Consider the following 17,925-nt stretch of genomic DNA (forward strand, 5'->3'; position numbering starts at 1 on the left):
CAGGGTTGATATCCTTAAACACTTGAATCTTAATGTGGTGTTTTCAGAGTTTGAAACCACTTGAAATTGTAACTGCATTACTTTCATAAAATAGTTTCATAGTGGCTCGGCCGGGTTCTACAGGATGCCAGGTCTACTTATAAGCTGTGTCCAAATTCAATCTTTGCAGCCTCCGAAGGCCGGGTCCTTCAGAGAGAAATCAGCTACATCAGCTGATTTATCAGCTACATCAGCTGATTTATTTCTGAGTGAACACTTGTTGCCGTCATTTAAACTCACAAAACCTCATTTTGAAATTCATGTGAGATCTCAATGTTCCCAAAATGAGCTCAATGTGAAGAAAACATAAAAAACATGAAGTCTTTGAATGTTTCCCTGTGTGGAGACCAGACGTACTGAAAGATGCTGTGAGACAGAAAACTGACGACCTTTAAAGGAGCAGACTGTAGTTTTTATGTAGAAATGTTGGTGAGAAGAGAAACATCTTCAGTGACTGAAACAAGCTAAAGAAACAAACTCTCTGTTTTCATGACAGAAGGTGCAGAGAAGCAACATTAGGAGCGACGTGGTCTCGTTTCTTGGACCTCGTTAGTAACCAGGCAACAGCGTTTTGGACGAGCTGTAATGACACATTACACTGTGATGATCATAAGTTTAAATGTGTCCAGGACAGGCAGTGAAGAAGTTTATAATGAACACGAGCATCAGTTTGAATCAGTTTGTACAAAGAAAAGATCATCACTAAAGATTCATTTTGACATTTACAGATGTTTCATAACATAATAAATGCTGACAAGAGCATTTCATGGCTTCCACAGAAATGTAGTGATGGATACAGTTTGTGTTCAAATCAGGAGCTGAATGCTTTTTTCTTTGTGATTTGCCTCTTTACTATGACAGTCATCAGCTGATTCAAGTCTCTCACCAAAGTTCATTCAAATGACAGCTGAGGCTTCATTTCATTAATGACTTGACATGAAAATGCAAAACAACATTTACTTTTTTCCATTCAAGCTTTTCTCTTCCCCATTTTGAGTTTCATGTTTGATGTTGATGTGATGTCCTTCGTCTTATTTCATCAGCAGTTTTCATTTCATCTTTAGTTTCAGCTTTCACTTCCAGCATTTCCATTTTAAATTTCCCTTTTCTCATGTCCTCACTTCACATTTTCACATCATCATTTACATTTTAAATTTCCAGTTTTAAAGTTGAGTTCAGGCCTAATTCTTCCTAGTAGGGCAGTGAAATGATCTTTTTCATTTTCTATTTGAATTATGAGCCAAAATATCTTCCGTCCAGAGGACAGTGTGACTCTGAAACTGCACCATGTTTAGATGGAAACCATCAGCGGACTAATGCTTCCTCTTCTTCATGAACCATGTATGTAGCCTGTAGTTGACTCTGTAACACAGCTGAGGTGGATGAGGAAACAAGAGATGAACTACGAGCTCAGCAGTCTGTGCATTTCTGCTCCTGGATGTGTGTGATGAACTCTCACTAGGTGTTTGTAAAGACGGCTCGTGTTTCCACTCGTACGTGCAGAAGACTTGTTGCACTTGTGGCTCCGAGCATCATCCACAGCGACTCCAGTGGAGTTTAACCAGACTGTGGAGCTCAGTGTCATCAGAGCAGGTCTGAATGAATCATCAGTGTCAGTCCTGTACAAAACAGTTCAAAATGAGCTCCACCTCAACAACTCCAACAGGAACATCATGTTTTCACATTAATGACTGAGTCACAATCATCTAATGAACTGATGACAGTAACCTGAAGGTTCCTGTAACTGTCAACAGTTGAGTCTGTTCAGGAGGAGACTCTCCGTCCTACAGACGACACAGAGACGCTGAGGAATCATACCAGGAACCAGACCAGAACCCAAACCCAGGATAAAGAGGCTCAGTGAAGGTGGTGTTGAAGGTGTGGAGGTGGATCAGTGTGTCAGAGGAGACTCTGTAGAAGGACAGAGTGCCAGCAGGACAGTCCACATACACTGCTACTCTACCAGAGGTGATGGAGGGGGAGGTGATGGATGTTGATCTGTTATTGTGACTGACAGAGTAACCATAACGATCAGAGCAGTTCAGACTCCACGACTGATCATTGGCTCCAAACTCACAGTCCTCTGTGTCTCCTCTCCTGCTGATTCCTCTGTAACTCACTGATATAGAAACATCTCCTCTCCACTCGACCTCCCAGTAACAGCGACCAGTCAGACCAGTTCTACACAGCAGCTGAGGACGGTCAAACCTCTCTGGATGATCAGGATACGACTGATCCTCCTCCACACGTCGAACACGATTAATTGACACCAAGTGTTTCAATAAAAAACCTGGCATCATCTTCCTGTTGTTGTCAGACAGTTTGATCCTTCTGTTGACTGTGTTTGTGTCGACTGTGAGCTCACAGGAATCTGATGGAGAGAAAAAGACACAACACAGCTGCAGTTATTAATCTGTCATCAGTCTGATGATGACATCACACATCTGAACCAGTGATGTCACAGTCTGATGATGACATCACACATCTGAAGCAGTGATGTCACAGTCTGATGATGACGTCACAGATGTGAACCAGTGATGTCACAGTCTGATGATGACATCACACATCTGAACCAGTGATGTCACAGTCTGATGATGACATCACAGATGTGAATGAGTGATGTCATCAGTGTGAAGCTGCTTTGTTTTCATGAATCAAAGTAAAAACACACTCACACTTCCTCAGACCTGGTGTCAACCATCGGACTCCAGCAGGCTCCACCCTGAAAGGAGGAGGAGGAGGAGGAGGAGGAAGAAGAGGAGGGGGAGGAGGAAGAGGAGGAAGAGGAGGAAGAAGAGGAAGAGGAGGAGGAGGAAGAGGAGGGGGAGGAGGAGGAGGAGGGGGAGGAGGAGGAGGAAGAGGAGGAGGAAGAGGAAGAAGAAGAGGAAGAGGAGGAGGAGGAAGAGGAGGGGGAGGAGGAAGAGGAGGGGGAGGAGGAGGAGGAAGAAGAGGAGGAGGAGAAAGAGGAGGAGGAGGAGGGGGAGGAGGAAGAGGAGGAGGAGGAGGGGGAGGACGAGGACGAGGATGGGGAGGAAGAGGAGGAGGAAGAGGAGGGGGAGGAGGAAGAGGAGGGGGAGGAGAAAGAGGAGGAGGAGGAGGGGGAGGACGAGGACGAGGAGGGGGAGGAAGAGGAGGAGGAGGAAGAGGAGGGGGGGAGGAGGAGGAGGTCAGAGCAGCATGGACATTATGACACACACACACACACACGCACACACAGACACACACAGACACACACACACACACACACACACACACACAGACACAGACACACACACACACACACACACACACACACACACACAGACACAGACACACACACAGACACACACACACACACAGTGTCTGGATCAGAACATATCAGGATGTGAGAGGAGGCGGAGCCTCTTCTCCTGAGCTGTGGGAGGTGTCAGGGTCAGAACAGAACTCATATGAGGGGCAGTTCTCTTTTTCTTCACTTTAATCTTTATTGATATTGTCACATAGTAACAACCAACAAACACAACCAGCAGGAACATTCACTGCTTGGGAAGTGTCTTGTATTAAACACTCTCAAAAATGTGTTTGTCTGTTAATCATCATTCCAGTCCCATGTCCTCATTTTGAGTCTTAAAGTGTCCATTTTGTCCATTTCCTGTCAAACTGTGCTTGTTGGAGTCTCAGTTTATGTGTCAGTGTCTCCATCACAAAGATCTCCTCGACAGCTGCAGCCATTGGATCTCCGTTGGCGCTGCTTCCTCACCTCCTTGCCTGGTGTTTGCTTTGTTGCTTGCTACTAGCAGTATTTTAATCAGATATACATCATGTGCCAAAACCTTTTCCTTCCACAGTTTACATAAGTGGAGCACCAAACTACTTTTGGGACCTCGTATCCTAATATTAGCTGCAGTACCTTACATACCATTTCCCACAATACACTTATTTTGTTACATGTCCAGAGAACATGAGAACGATGGACATGGTCAGACCCACATTCTCTCCAACACTTCTGATGACTGCAGCTGCCTGCTTTTCATTTTCGGTGTAATAAAGAAACAGATCAGATTCTTCCATGAGAATTCCCTCCAGATTCATGAATTGGTGGATGAATGGTGAGTCTTCCACATATCATGCCAACTTTCTTCTCAAGTTTCTACATGAGTTCTTCTTCCCATTTCACCTTGATATATTCAGTTGAATGACTGTCGTCAGTGCTCATCCTTGATATAATGCTGAAGTTATTCTCATGTCACTTTCCTGGTTTGCTTTCATTATGATTTGGATGACACCATTCATCTCTTTGGAAGAATCTGCTGGATTTCCTCTTTGTAATATTCCTTTAGTTGAAGATATCTGTAGATTTCATGAGCTCCAGATTCATACTTTCTTCTCAGGTTTTCAAAACTCTCCAGCCTCCCTTCCTTCACCAGAACACACCAAGCTGTTATTCCTTTTTAACCATTGCTTAAATCCTTGATCAGACTTCACAGGCAGGACATTTCTATCGTCTGCTGCCCATTTTAATATATTCACATCTTTCTGTATCTTAGATATTTACAATACTTTAAACCACAGGTCTAACCTGTGTACTGTTATTGGATCCATATTCATTTTGACTTCCTTGTGTAGTTTATTGTCTCCGATCATATTTTGAATTGGGATTTGGTTCACTTCTCTTTCTATATCTTTCCATGTTGCTGTGAATTCTGACTTACACCAACAGTACACAGGTCTCAGCTGAGCAGCATAATAGTATTCCCTTCATTTTGGGAGGCTCGTAGCACCTCTCTCTCTCTTTGGGGAGCTGAAGAGCTCTGGACCTGACTCGAGGTCTATTTCACGTCCAAGTTGTTATAATTTGCTGTGCACAGGTCAGAGATGCTTTCAGTGATCTTCACACACAAACAATAAATTGACTTTAGATTCCAGTTAAGGTCGTATGACTCTCTGATCACTTTTGTTGGAGTACAATTGAGTGATAAAATCTGGGTTTTGGAAACATTTATCTTATACCCTGACAGATCGCCATATGTTTCTAGAAGCTTCATCAAATTAGGGAGCGTTGTATTTGGTTGTCTGAGGAAAGTAATGATGTCATCAGCGAAAAGCCCAATTTTATGTTCTCCTCCTCCAGTTGTGACCCTTTAAGTTCTTGGTTTTCTCGTACTGCTCGAGCTAAGGGCTCAATAAAAATCACAAACAAGGTCGGAGACAAACAGCCTCCCTGTCTGGTCGATCTCTGCAGATATATTTTCTCAGTCAGATCTCCATTCATTTGAATTCTAGCAGAAGGTTTTTGGTAGAGTGTTTTAATCAGTTGTATTGATTTATTATTGAATCCGAATCGTTCTAATATCTGATAAAGAAACTTCCAGTGAACACAATCGAATGCCTTTTCAGCGTCAATGCTAACAACACAGTACTTTGTTTGTCTCTTTGTCTTTGCTAATTATGTGTAAAGTTCGTCTGATACTGTCTTGGGTTTGACGGCCTGATATGAATCCTGTTTGATCTTCATCTATTAATTCTGCTATGAAGGTGTTTATTCTTTTAGAGATAATTGACGTATATAGTTTATAATCTTTATTTAGTATTGAGATCGGTCTGTAGCTTTCACATCTGTCCCTCTCCTTTCCTGGTTTTGGGATGTTTGAAATGATTGCTTCTGCCCACGTTGGTGGTATTTTGCTTTCTTTGAGGGTCCAGTTAAAAGAGGTCTGGAGGGCTGGTAACAGTTCCTCCTTATAAATCTTATAGCATTCTGCAGGGTAGCCATCGCTCCCTGGAGATGTATTGAATTTATTGCTTGGATAATGTCTTCCCTTGTAATGTCTGCTGTGAGTCTTTCATTTTGGAAAGTGCCAATCGACGGAAGATCAAGTTGATTTAAGAAGGTCCTCATTCCTTCTTCATTTGCAGCAGTTGGTTGTGTATATAGTTTTTCACAGAACCTCTGGAATACTCTTCCTATATCTTCTGGTTCATGTATCGTCTCGTTGGTGTTTGGGTCCTTAATTTTATGTTTGCTATTTATTGCTTGCTGTTTTCGTATTCGTTTTGCTAGGAGTTTTGTTGCTCTGGGACCAGTTTCATAATAATTTCGCTTCAAAAATATGATCTTCTTTCCATATTCATCCAACAATATCTCATTTATCTTCGTTTTAGTATCCTTAATTTGTTTATATGTTTTTGGGTCGTTTGTTTGATGATATTGTTGCTCTAATTCTCTCAATCTTATAGAGTGGTTCTGGTTCGCTTCTCTTCTAAGTCTTTTTATTAAAGAGGTTTTAGCTATTAACTTTCCCCGGACAACCACTTTTAGGGCATCCCAAACAATATACGAGTCGACTTCTCTATTGTCCTCCATATAATGCCTAATTTCCTTTTTTAATTCTTCCACCAAACAGAGTTATTATAACTAAGGTTCAGGAACTGGACCTCGCCACTCCTCCTCGCTGATCTGCCACTCAGGCTGAGCCAATCAAACCACCTGCGTCTCATCAACCTAACCACCCGTGACTCATCAACCTAACCACCCGTGACTCATCAACCTAACCACCCGTGACTCATCAACCTAACCACCCGTGACTCATCAACCTAACCACCTGTGCCGCATTAACTCAACCACCTACGTCGCCCTGATTCAATCACCTGTGAAATCTATATATGCAAGTCTAACAATTTCTCTCCCGTTCATCTCAAGTTCTTACAACCCTCCCCCCCAGACCCTCTCCTTCTCCACTAGCCTCTCTCACAGGATCACCGGCAGCCCAGCCTTCCACATCGCCATCCCACGGCAAGAAGATCCTCCAGAACAGGGACCCAGGCCATGTCAGCACAGGAATCCTATCCTTTCCAAAATCTACTACCAATTTAAATAAACCACCTTCAGGTTAAACTGTGGCGTGGTCTTGTGAGTGAACCCTTTATTATTCAGTATTCCTACATTAAGTCTCCAGATTGTTTGTCTTTTTCTGGCATTTAGATGTATTTTTAAAAACAGGCTGTTATGATCTGATATATCTGCCCCTCCAGTTTTACACTGACACTCAGTACCTATCACCTATATCTAGAAAGAAGTAATCAGTTCTTGAGTGTACATTGTGTGTTGCTGAATAATGTGTAAAATCTTTTTCAAGGGGGTTGAGATTCCTCCAGATGTCGATCATTCCCATTTCTTCTAAGGACAGCTTTACTAATTCAGACATCTGTTTTTTATTTCCTTTTAAACTGGTTGTAAACTGTATTTGTCAACATTTTGGTGTCTGCACCAAAGGATACATGATGTTTGTCTGTGTTACTAACTGGCTGTAAAGCCCAACCTCATCATGCATTACATGTTTCAGTGTTCAAAGAGAGAGGAAAACATCTGTATTGAAAGTGAACAAAATGTCATAGCTGTATTTTTAAACATTTTGGTATAAGTGTTATAAAATCTGCATGATAAAACTGACATATGTGTTCTGGGGGGAAATAGCTCTAAACTAATACTGCAGCGTTTCTATCATGGTTTTTTTTCTGAAATAAAATGTGGGCAGCAAAGAGTGGATGTGAACTTGTGACAGGAAAAATGTCACGTATGCTTTAATGGAGCTAGCTTCATTTTGTTTACATCCAGAACTTACATTGGGTCTCCAACTTAGGACATCGTAGAGTCTAATCTTCTGCTACTTAACACATCCCTCTAGCCCTCGGACCTGGTGAAATATTAACCTAAGTCTGTCACATCATATGTCCAACTATAAAGATGCAATCTGCCTGTTCCCAGCATTAGCACAACACTTTGTGATAGTTAGCTTGTTACCTGTGACGACATATGCTAAATGTAACGTCTCCTTCACATTAGCAAGTGACCGACCTGTCTGGGTGCGTTTTGAGATGCCTGATGAAATTCAACGTTGCATCATTTATCCTGGAGCCACACACACGTTACATGTAGCTGATCACTTATTTCCACTGTGCACGAAGTTATTGTAACCAAAAGTAATGATAAAAGGCACAACTCCGGGAGGACTTGGTCAATGTATTTTTTGATCTGTGAGTGTGCGCACATAGTGCATGCAAAACGTTGCACATTATGGCAAAGGGGACATGCAGCTTGTCGTACGTTTCCCCAGCGTATATGCACCAATAAAATGAAAATGAAATACATGAATGAATTGAGATTTTTTAAAAATGAAATACAGGTTGTTCACGAGTCTTGAAGCTCGAGTCCGAGTCAAGTCTGAAGTCTTTTGTGGTGGAGTCGCAAGTCAAGTCTGAAGTCACTGTTTGTGCGACTTAAGTGCGACTGGAATCAAAGTCTCAGACTCGAGTCCCCATCTCTGGGAGGTACATATACATTTATCAACATGACAGGTACAGTCTCTAGTTTTCCCTTGACTAGTACACATCTTCCCTCTTTATCCTTCATTTCCTTTTCACTAACAAATGTAGTTGTAATCAGAACATGTGAGCGGAGTGAAGCGGCGCAGAGCGCAGTGGGGAGCAGAAGGATTTTGTGTTGAGCGAGGAGCAGCTATTTTTTTTAAAAGGTGGAGCGGAGCCTTATCTCTCGCTCCAATTTCGCTCCGGTCGCTCATGCCCCACCCAGAATGCATCTTTGCACCTGCGCACACACCCACACTATTTTCTTGGCGAAATTGGAGCGAGAGATAAGGCTCCGCTCCACCTTTTAAAAAAATAGCCGCTCCTCGCTCAACACAAAATCCTTCCGCTCCCTGCTCCCACTCTGCTCACATGCTCTGGTTGTAATTGGAATTAGTATCATATCTCCTCTTTTACGTCCTTGTTTATATGAACTGTAATATGAATTTTTAAACTGTACGTGTTCTGTTTGGGACCGGTGGGTTTCCTGTAACAATATGACATGCTGTTTTTCTTTTTTCAATTTTGTTCAGACCATTCCTCTCTTCTTAGGTGTATTTAGACCATTTACATTGAAGGACATTATCGTTAGATTGTTACTTACCATTCTGCTTCAATAATGTGTGTGCATCTTTTCCCAAGCAGCTGAACTTAAACATGAACAAAAACAAAATTAAGAACACTGTGAACTATATGGGACTTCCATATGGGGGTTATTCTTCTCTTCTCCACCAAGTCCCTGTTGGTGGGTGGATGGGAAATCCTCTTCTGTGAGGGCCCATCCATAGACCCAGAGCTGTGTCCGTATAACAGCGTCAACCCCAGTCTGGACCTGTCCAACCTTGTTGGTGTTTTATATATGTTGAAGTCAAATAAATGAAGCTGTCCGTATTATCTTGCAGTGCTGTTAGTTCTTTCACTATCGGGGCGTCAGTTGTCGGGTCTCCTCTGATATCCTTGCAACTTTTCCTTCGCCCGCTGTGCCGCCACATCCTGCCTGGACCCACCGCGTCCTGCTGGTTGCCATCCCCACGCCCGGGTCCAACCCCCTTGCTTTCATGTCCTCAGCTGCGTCCCGCTCGTTGTCGTAGCTCTTCATCCCGTTATTCCAATGGATTCTTATTTTCAGTTAATGGGGTTTGAAAACGAATGCCCCTCTCCTTCAGTGTCTTCTTAATATTTTGGTACGTTTTGTGTTTTTGGACAACCTCGGTGGGGTAGTCGTGGTCAAAATTGATTTTTTTGTCGCCCACCTGCAACCCCTTCTTTTCCCATACTTTCTGTAGGACCATCTCCTTGGTTTCAAACTGAAGGAAATTAACTATTATTGATCTCAGAGCGTCTCCTGGATTCAATTTTCGTGAGAGAGCTCTGTGGGCTCGTTGGATTTGCAGATTGGCTTCGTCAAAGAGCCGCAACTCTTTTTTAAGTAGTTGATCCAGGTAGTCGGTGACAGAGCTTCTTTCTGTGTCCTCAAGGCCAAAAATCCGGACATTGTTCCTCCGCTACCTCATTTCTAGATCCGTTATTTTGTCCTGCATCTGCCGTGTTCCATCTTCTCTAGAAAATAATTTGCCGCCATGCTGAGCTCTTCCAACTCCGCTTTGTGAGTCTGGGCTTCGGTTATGTTCGTTTTTTGTTCCTGTAGTTCCTTGTTACTTTCCATGAGTTTGCGTTCAATATCTCGTCTGAGGGTGGCGATTTCTTGTCTCATCTCGCTTTTAAGTTCGTCTTTAAATGTTATCAGTTCGTCATGGAGTTCCTGCTTGAGGTCTCTTATATCTCTACCAATGCTAGCAAGTCCCGCTCTCAGCGTTTCTGCCTGATCCAGGTTAAAAGCTGAGCATCCGACCCGTCCGCCATCTTGCAGGAAGCCCGAGGGGCAGTTCTCTTTGCCTCAGGTGTTAACAGGAAGGTAGAGAGGCTGACAGTTACTGTCCAGTCAAACATCAAAGGGTCACTGCTTTGGTGAAGACATGATCAACACCTGTCATGAAGTGTGTAACAGCTGTTCTGTTGTTAGCTGACAGTATATAAGTCAGGACAGTGTGAAGACTGCAGAGACACTGTGGCTCTTCTCTCTGTGCTGCAGGTATTGAAGAGACAATTTCCCTCACAACACACACACCTTGTTATGTCTTTTGATAGAGCTAGGCTAGCAGTTTCCCCCTGCTTCCAGTCTTTGTGCTAAGCTAGGCTAACCATGTCCTGGACTTCTCTCTGTACAGAGATGAAGCTGATTCTATCCTGGTGAAGAGGACAAAAAGGGATTTTTCTCAAAATGACAGACAGCTCCTTTAACATGCAGAGATCTGTTCAAACTCAGTTATTACCAAGAAACAATGATCATGTTTGTTCCTGGAGATGTTCTCCTCCTACACAAGTATCTCCTCTTCATGTTGAACCAGTGTTCATGTTCTGATAAAAGGAAAAAGGCTTCTTACATGTATCACTGTTCATATCACACTCATACTCATCAGACTCTTCCTCCTCCATCACACTGACTCTTCATACCTGAGCGTGTCCAGTCTCCAGTCTGGATCCTTCAGTCCAGCCGACAGTAGTTTCTCTCCCGAGTCTCCTGGATGATTGTAGCTCAGGTCCAGCTCTGTCAGATGGGAGGGGTTGGAGCTCAGAGCTGAGGCCAGAGAAGCACAGCCTTCCTCTGTGATCAGACAACCTGACAGCCTGCAGACACACAGAACAACACACATGGCAGATCATCTGAGGAGACTGATGAGTCAGATACAAGAACAGACTGTCTCCAAATAAATTAACACTTCTCCTCATTAACTAATCATCAGTAAACAGAGTCCTGCAGAGGCTGATAAGTATATGTTTCACTTCTCATAATAACAGTAAACATCTCTAATTTTTTGTGCTTCAGCAAAACACCAAATAATCTTCTGCATCCCCTGAAAAGGATCCATCCCAGCAGTGGCAAATCTTCACGGCCTTCAAGGTATTCAGAGAAGGCCCTGGAATCCTCAGTAGGGATGTCACGATTACTCGATTTCACAATTAATTGCGGTATTAAGCGCTACGATTAATTGATCATAACGTTTCCTGAATACCGTCAGAAAATATTGTGCTGGAACCATAGTTAAGGGCAACTCAAACGGAACGAAAACAAAGTTAGGCAACACCCACGTGTTGCTGCACCCACGTGTGTTGCTTTGTTTTGGTCCCTGCAAGTTGCAGAAGAGATGCGTACCTGTGGGGAAAATGGCAGAAGAGTTATTCCCCCCGACCAAACGTGTTAAGACCAAACGTGCCAGCATGTAAATCATGTTATAAAAAAATGCAATGTTTTCCTAACGTTGCATTGAATTGGTAGGAAATTAAATGTTAGCGTGTCATTTGCACTTAATTGTGTACGAGTACGACACGGGTTCGCCTTTCAGTGCAGCGTGAGGTCGATCGCTTTTTTTTCTCTTTTTTTTTTGTCGTCGGACAGTCTCAGTGTCAGTGTGCAGTGACCTGTAGAAGAAAACGCCATGTAGTCAAGGTCCTCACTCAGTCAGTGAACATTTAGCATTACCTCCTTTTGCTTTCTCCGAACTGTGCGTAAACGTTGGGCTTGTGCTTCCAGCTTGATCCAGTGCTTGTACACTTGTGCTTCCAGTCCGTTTCATGTTTTACTAATTTGTTTATGTCATTGTAATTTAAACATAAAATAAATTAACCAAAATAATAGATAAGTTTTATATGTGGCCACATAAAATTAGACAAATGATTAAAATGATTAAAAATAAACTTAAACATCTGGTATAGATGACAATTGATGACTTAAATAATTGAAACAATTCTCCTGGGGGATTAATGATTGGTCCTATATAAATAGATACTTAAATATACAAATACAAATATTGGGTCATATAATTAGTAATATAATTATATTTTGACAGTCAACATAAGTCATTACAGCCCAAACAAAGCTCTTGTGTGGTTACTTGACTTTGTTGCTATATGTTTTTGTTATGTTGGCATCAAAAGATAGAAATAAAGGAAACTTTAAGACCTTTAAGGAGTGTTCATGTGATTTTACATATGAATAGAGTTGTGAAATCAATCAACGCATAATAATCGTGATTATCGTAATATCGTGATAAATTCTCTGACAATAATCGTACTAAGGAAAACTGTAATCATGACATCCCTAATTCTCAGATGAAAAAGAAACGCATCTTATTAATTCTGTAAATAAAATAAAATTACGCCGACTTGTTTCTGTAGTTTTCTGTCCACACACTGAGCGGTTTGTGTTGGAAGAAATTCAACCAATCAGATATTTTTCTACGGTGTCTCTGGGGAGAATATCCTCCATCCAGGGTATTCTATTTCCTTTACAGAATGCCCTGACATTAAACGTAATGAGAGTGTACATTTGGATTGACAATCTGATCAACCAATCATATTTGGATTTGTAGCCAATGGGCGTATTCTTTAAGATTTTCTTCGGCTCCAGGGTATTCTGGAAGGCCCGCTTGCTCAGTCACGCGAGACCTAGCTTAACTAGCGAGTTTTGATTGATGGCCAACGTTGAAAATGGCAGCAGGTGGAGATGATACTGATACAGCAGGTGGAGATGATAGTGATGCAGCAGGTGGAGATGATGGTGATACAGCAGGTGGAGATGATATTGATACAGCAGGTGGAGATGATATTGATACAGCAGGTGGAGATGATATTGATGGAGCAGGTGGAGATGATAGTGATACAGCAGGTGGAGATGATATTGATACAGCAGGTGGAGATGATATTGATACAGCAGGTGGAGATGATATTGATACAGCAGGTGGAGATGATAGTGATGCAGCAGGTGGAGATGATAGTGATACAGCAGGTGGAGATGATATTGATACAGCAGGTGGAGATGATATTGATACAGCAGGTGGAGATGATATTGATGGAGCAGGTGGAGATGATAGTGATACAGCAGGTGGAGATGATATTGATACAGCAGGTGGAGATGATATTGATGCAGCAGGTGGAGATGATACTGACGCGGATTTATTGTCAGTGCCCTTTTCAAGACGACTGTTTAATGAAATTATTGAAAAATTCATCCAAAAGGACAGGAGGATGGATTTCGTCTTCAGGTGAACGTCATTGGTGAGTGGAACTGATTTTTTATTGCTGGTTTTGCTGCAGTGTTGCATCTCGTTGAACTGGTTGCATTTTGTTTCCACACACTTGTTAAATGATTGTTCATAAAGTGACTGTCTACCTGACGTCCGATAGTGTGTGCGTGTGTGTGGCTGTGTGTGTGGCTGTGTGTGTGTCTGTGTGCGTGGCTGTGGCTGTGGCTGTGTGTGTCTGTGTGTGTGGCTGTGTGTGTGTCTGTGTTTGTGTGTGTGGCTGTGTGCATAACTAGAACAACGCAATTTTGAAGATGGAGCAGTAAAATTATATTTTGCCAAAAGGCCCAGTTCTGATAGGCACGGTTTGCCACTGCATCCCAGTGACCACTCTGAGAATGAAAATGCTTTCCCACGTTAGTCTTAAAATTAGCCACATTTTTTACTTTTATCTACATTATTTTAATAAGTTACAAGACAAGACAGCTGGTTTTGTTTAGGCAGATAAAACGTGATTGAAAAGTTTAAATTTAGATGTTATTCAGTTTATTCTTTAATTACGAAATAAAAAACCAAACTATATTTACACAGTTGGATGTTTATGTTGTTCTTTCTATTTTTATTTTAATAAACTACAATCTAAAGTTTTACCACTGATCCCTCTGGCTTCTTCTGGCTTCAGGATATTTTTCAGATTGGCAGAATTATCAAGTTATATATGATGATGAATATTGATAGTGATCAATATGGAAAACAATGATTTAGATAATATGTTTTTGCCATATCTCACAGCCCTTCTTTGCTGTATGTTATGTTTGTTTTTCTTGAGATGACTTTTGGTCCAGATACAAATTCAGAATATTTGAAACTGTCCCTGATAATAATAATTTAACAACAAAAGCAAAAACAAGAGAAAATGATGAAAAATTCTTGTGGAAAGTAATTCTCTGAGTCTGGACACTACCTCCACAGTAGAGCTAAATGTATTTTGACAAATTAAATGAGCAGACACGTTACAACAGGTTAGCTGGCTGTCTACTTATATAAATCAGATTTGAAATGGTCATCAGTTGAATGGGTTAATGAATCCTGACCTGAGACTCTCCAGTGTACAGTGAGGACTCTTCAAACCAACAGACAGCAGCTTCACTCCTGAATCCTCCAGGTTGTTGTTACTCAGGTCCAGCTCTCTCAGACTGGAGGACTGAGAGCTGAGAACTGAGGACAGAGCTTCACAGCTTCTCTCCAACAGGTTACAGCCACTCAGCCTGGAGAGACAACAACAAGGAAACAAAAAATACATTTCATTCATATCTCCTGCTGAAAAACAGCAGATAGTATTTATTCATCAATAACTTCTACTTACAGAGCTTTGTTGGAGACTTTGACCACTGGCAGCAGCCTCAGAAGAGCCTCCTCTGAAGCAGAGTATTTCTTCAGGTCAAACACGTCCAGATCTTCTCCTGATGACAGTAAGATAAAGACCAGAGCTGACCACTGAGCAGGAGACAGTTTATCTGAGGATAGACGTCCTGAACTCAGGGACTGTTGGATCTCCTCCACTAGAGAACGATCATTCAGTTCATTCAGACAGTGGAACAGATTGATGCTTTTCTCTGGAGACAGATTCTCACTGATCTTCTTCTTGATGAACTGGACTGTTTCCTGATTGGTCTGTGAGATACTTCCTCTGTCTGTCAGCAGACCTTGTAGGAGATTCTGATTGGTCTGCAGAGAAAGACCCAGGAAGAAGCGAAGGAACAAGTCCAGGTGTCCATTTGGACTCTGTAAGGCCTCTTCCACAGCACTCTGGTAGAGGTGTGTCTCTGCAGATTCTTCTGTTCTTGTTTCAGACATCTTGGATCTTGTTTGTTCTTTTGCCAGCAGATTGACTCCAGAGTTGATAAATGTCAGATGGACATGAAGAGCAGCCAGAAACTCCTGAACACTCAGATGGACGAAGCAGAACACTATGTCCTGGTACAGTCCACTCTCCTCTTTAAAGATCTGTGTGAACACTCCTGAGTACACTGAGGCTGCTGTGATATCGATGCCACACTGTGTCAGGTCTGATTCATAGAAGATCAGGTTTCCTTTCTGCAGCTGCTCAAAAGCCAGTTTTCCCAGAGACTCAATCATCTTCCTGCTCTCTGGAGTCCAGTGTGGATCTGTCTCAGCTCCTCCATCATACTTGACGTTCTTCACTTTGGACTGAACCACCAGGAAGTGGATGTACATCTCAGTCAGGGTCTTGGGCAGCTGTCCTCCCTCTCTGGTCTTCATCACATCCTCCAGAACTGTAGCAGTGATCCAGCAGAAGACTGGGATGTGGCACATGATGTGGAGGCTTTGTGATGTCTTGATGTGGGAGATGATTCTGCTGGCCTGCTCCTCATCTCTGAATCTCTTCCTGAAGTACTCCTCCTTCTGTGGGTCAGTGAACCCTCTGACCTCTGTCACCATGTCAACACACCCAGGAGGGATCTGATTGGCTGCTGCAGGTCGTGTGGTTATCCAGAGGCTTGCAGAGGGAAGCAGGTTTCCCCTGATGAGGTTTGTCAGCAGCACATCCACTGAGGTGGATTTTGTGGCATCAGTCAGGATTTTAGTGTTGAGGAAGTCCAGAGGAAGTCGACACTCATCCAGACCATCGAAGATGAACACAACCTGGAACTCTTCAAACCTGCAGATTTCTTTGGTTTCTGTGAAGAAGTAATGAACAAGTTCCACCAAGCTGAACTTTTTCCCTTTCAGCACATTCAGCTCTCTGAAGGTGAATGGAAATGTCAACTGTATGTCCTGGTTGGTTTTGTCTTCAGCCCAGTCCAGAGTGAACTTCTGTGTTAAGACTGTTTTCCCGATGCCAGCCACTCCCTTTGTCATCACTGTTCTGATTGGTTCATCTCTTCCAGGTGAGGCTTTAAAGACGTCTTCTTGTCTGATTGTTGTTTCTGGTCTGTCTGGTTTCCTGGATGCTGTTTCAATATGTCTGACCTCATGTTCATCATTGACCTCTGCAGTCCCTCCCTCTGTGATGTAGAGCTCTGTGTAGATCTGATTCAGAAGGGTTGGGTTTCCTGCTTTAGCGATCCCCTCAAACACACACTGGAACTTCTTCTGAAGGTTAGATTTAAGTTTACATCGACAAACTGGAGCAAGATGTCCTGATTGAGCAAAAGACAAATAAGATTCATTAATAAATTATAGATTAAATATTTCAACATTTTACTTCCTCAAAGAATCAATATATGAAGATATTTTTGTCCATCTGTTGAGACTTCAGTAAACGTCTCATTGATCCAACATGTTAAATCTTTAGAGAAATCCTCTTACTGCTCTGCAGACAGTCAGCCAGATCCTCCTGCTTCATTCCCCTCAGGAAGTTCAGTGTGATCTTCAGAAATGCCTCTCTGCTGCTCCTCTTCTGCTCTTCATCTTCACCGTCCAACATCTCCTCATCCTTGTTCTGACTTTCTAAGCCTTCTGGGTAATCTGAACTCAGAGCCTTCTGGATCTTCTTCAGCTCGTTCTTCACAAAACTGACAATGTTGTCCTCCAGCAGCTGGAACAGAATATTATATGAATGAGACGATCAAACTAAAATCATGGAACCAAACATCAGATCCATGTTGGACAGACTGATGTCTGAACCCACTCATGTATAAAGCAGAATGATGATTATTATGAACACCACAGATGTAAAAGTAGTTGTTGAACTCTGATTTCAAAAAAATTAGGATGTTGTGTTAAACATATATAAAACTAAATGCAATGATTTCAGAGACGATGTATTTAATGTTGAGTAGGAGTCTCATCATCACTGATTTTTACAAATGTATATTATTCTGCATTTGATGGCAGCAACAGGCAACAAGTTATGACAGGGGCAACTAAAGACTAAAGTTGCAGCAAAATGCTCCTAAAACACCTGTTTGGATCATTCCACAGGTAAACAGGTTCATTGGTAACAGGGGACAGTATCATGACTGGGTATAAAAAGGACATCCACGAAAGGCTCAGTCGTTTACAAGAAATGACGGGGCGAGGTTCACCACTTCAAACTGCGTGGACAAACAGTCTTCTACAGTCCATTGTAGCCGCTTGTGGACACCAGTGGTGACAAACTGGAGGAGGAGGCCTTTCGGGCTTGGTTAGCCCAGGGGTCTCCTGAAGCAGACAGGCCCGAAGTGGTCGCCATGAGAATCAGCACCACAATTCATGACCATCAACTACGGTCATCAATTGTGGGTAGTGACTGAAAGAATAAGATCACAGATGCAAGTGGCCAATGACTTCCTCTGTAGACTGGTATATCTGATCTGACCTGGGAGTGACTGGGGATCCCCAGGAGGAGCTGGAAAGAGTTACTGGAAGATGGACTAAGCAGGAATACACTACTTAGCCTGCTGCCACCCGACCCTGGAAAAGCGGACGCAGATGGATGGATGCATTCGTTTTTTAT

General features: G+C 42.5%; 2 protein-coding genes across 2 annotated transcripts in view; both read right to left on the reverse strand.

Annotated features, from left to right (window-relative positions):
* The window catches only part of LOC140996600 (protein NLRC3-like), a 59,804-nt gene that overhangs the window by 35,748 nt on the left and 6,131 nt on the right, over positions 1-17,925 (reverse strand). The gene's annotated exons all lie outside the window — the stretch shown is intronic.
* The window catches only part of LOC140996597 (uncharacterized), a 95,943-nt gene continuing 78,447 nt past the window's right edge, over positions 430-17,925 (reverse strand). Inside the window, exons 12-15 of the mRNA XM_073467033.1 lie at positions 14,558-14,731; positions 10,897-11,070; positions 2,715-2,761; positions 430-2,410 (exon numbers count right to left, since the gene is read on the reverse strand). Coding sequence (XP_073323134.1) covers positions 1,824-2,410; positions 2,715-2,761; positions 10,897-11,070; positions 14,558-14,731 — 982 coding nt within the window. The 3' untranslated portion in view covers positions 430-1,823. The remainder of the gene's footprint in view (positions 2,411-2,714; positions 2,762-10,896; positions 11,071-14,557; positions 14,732-17,925) is intronic.

Source organism: Pagrus major, chromosome 5 (assembly GCF_040436345.1).
Source record: "Pagrus major chromosome 5, Pma_NU_1.0".
NCBI classification, from domain to species: Eukaryota; Metazoa; Chordata; class Actinopteri; order Spariformes; family Sparidae; genus Pagrus; species Pagrus major.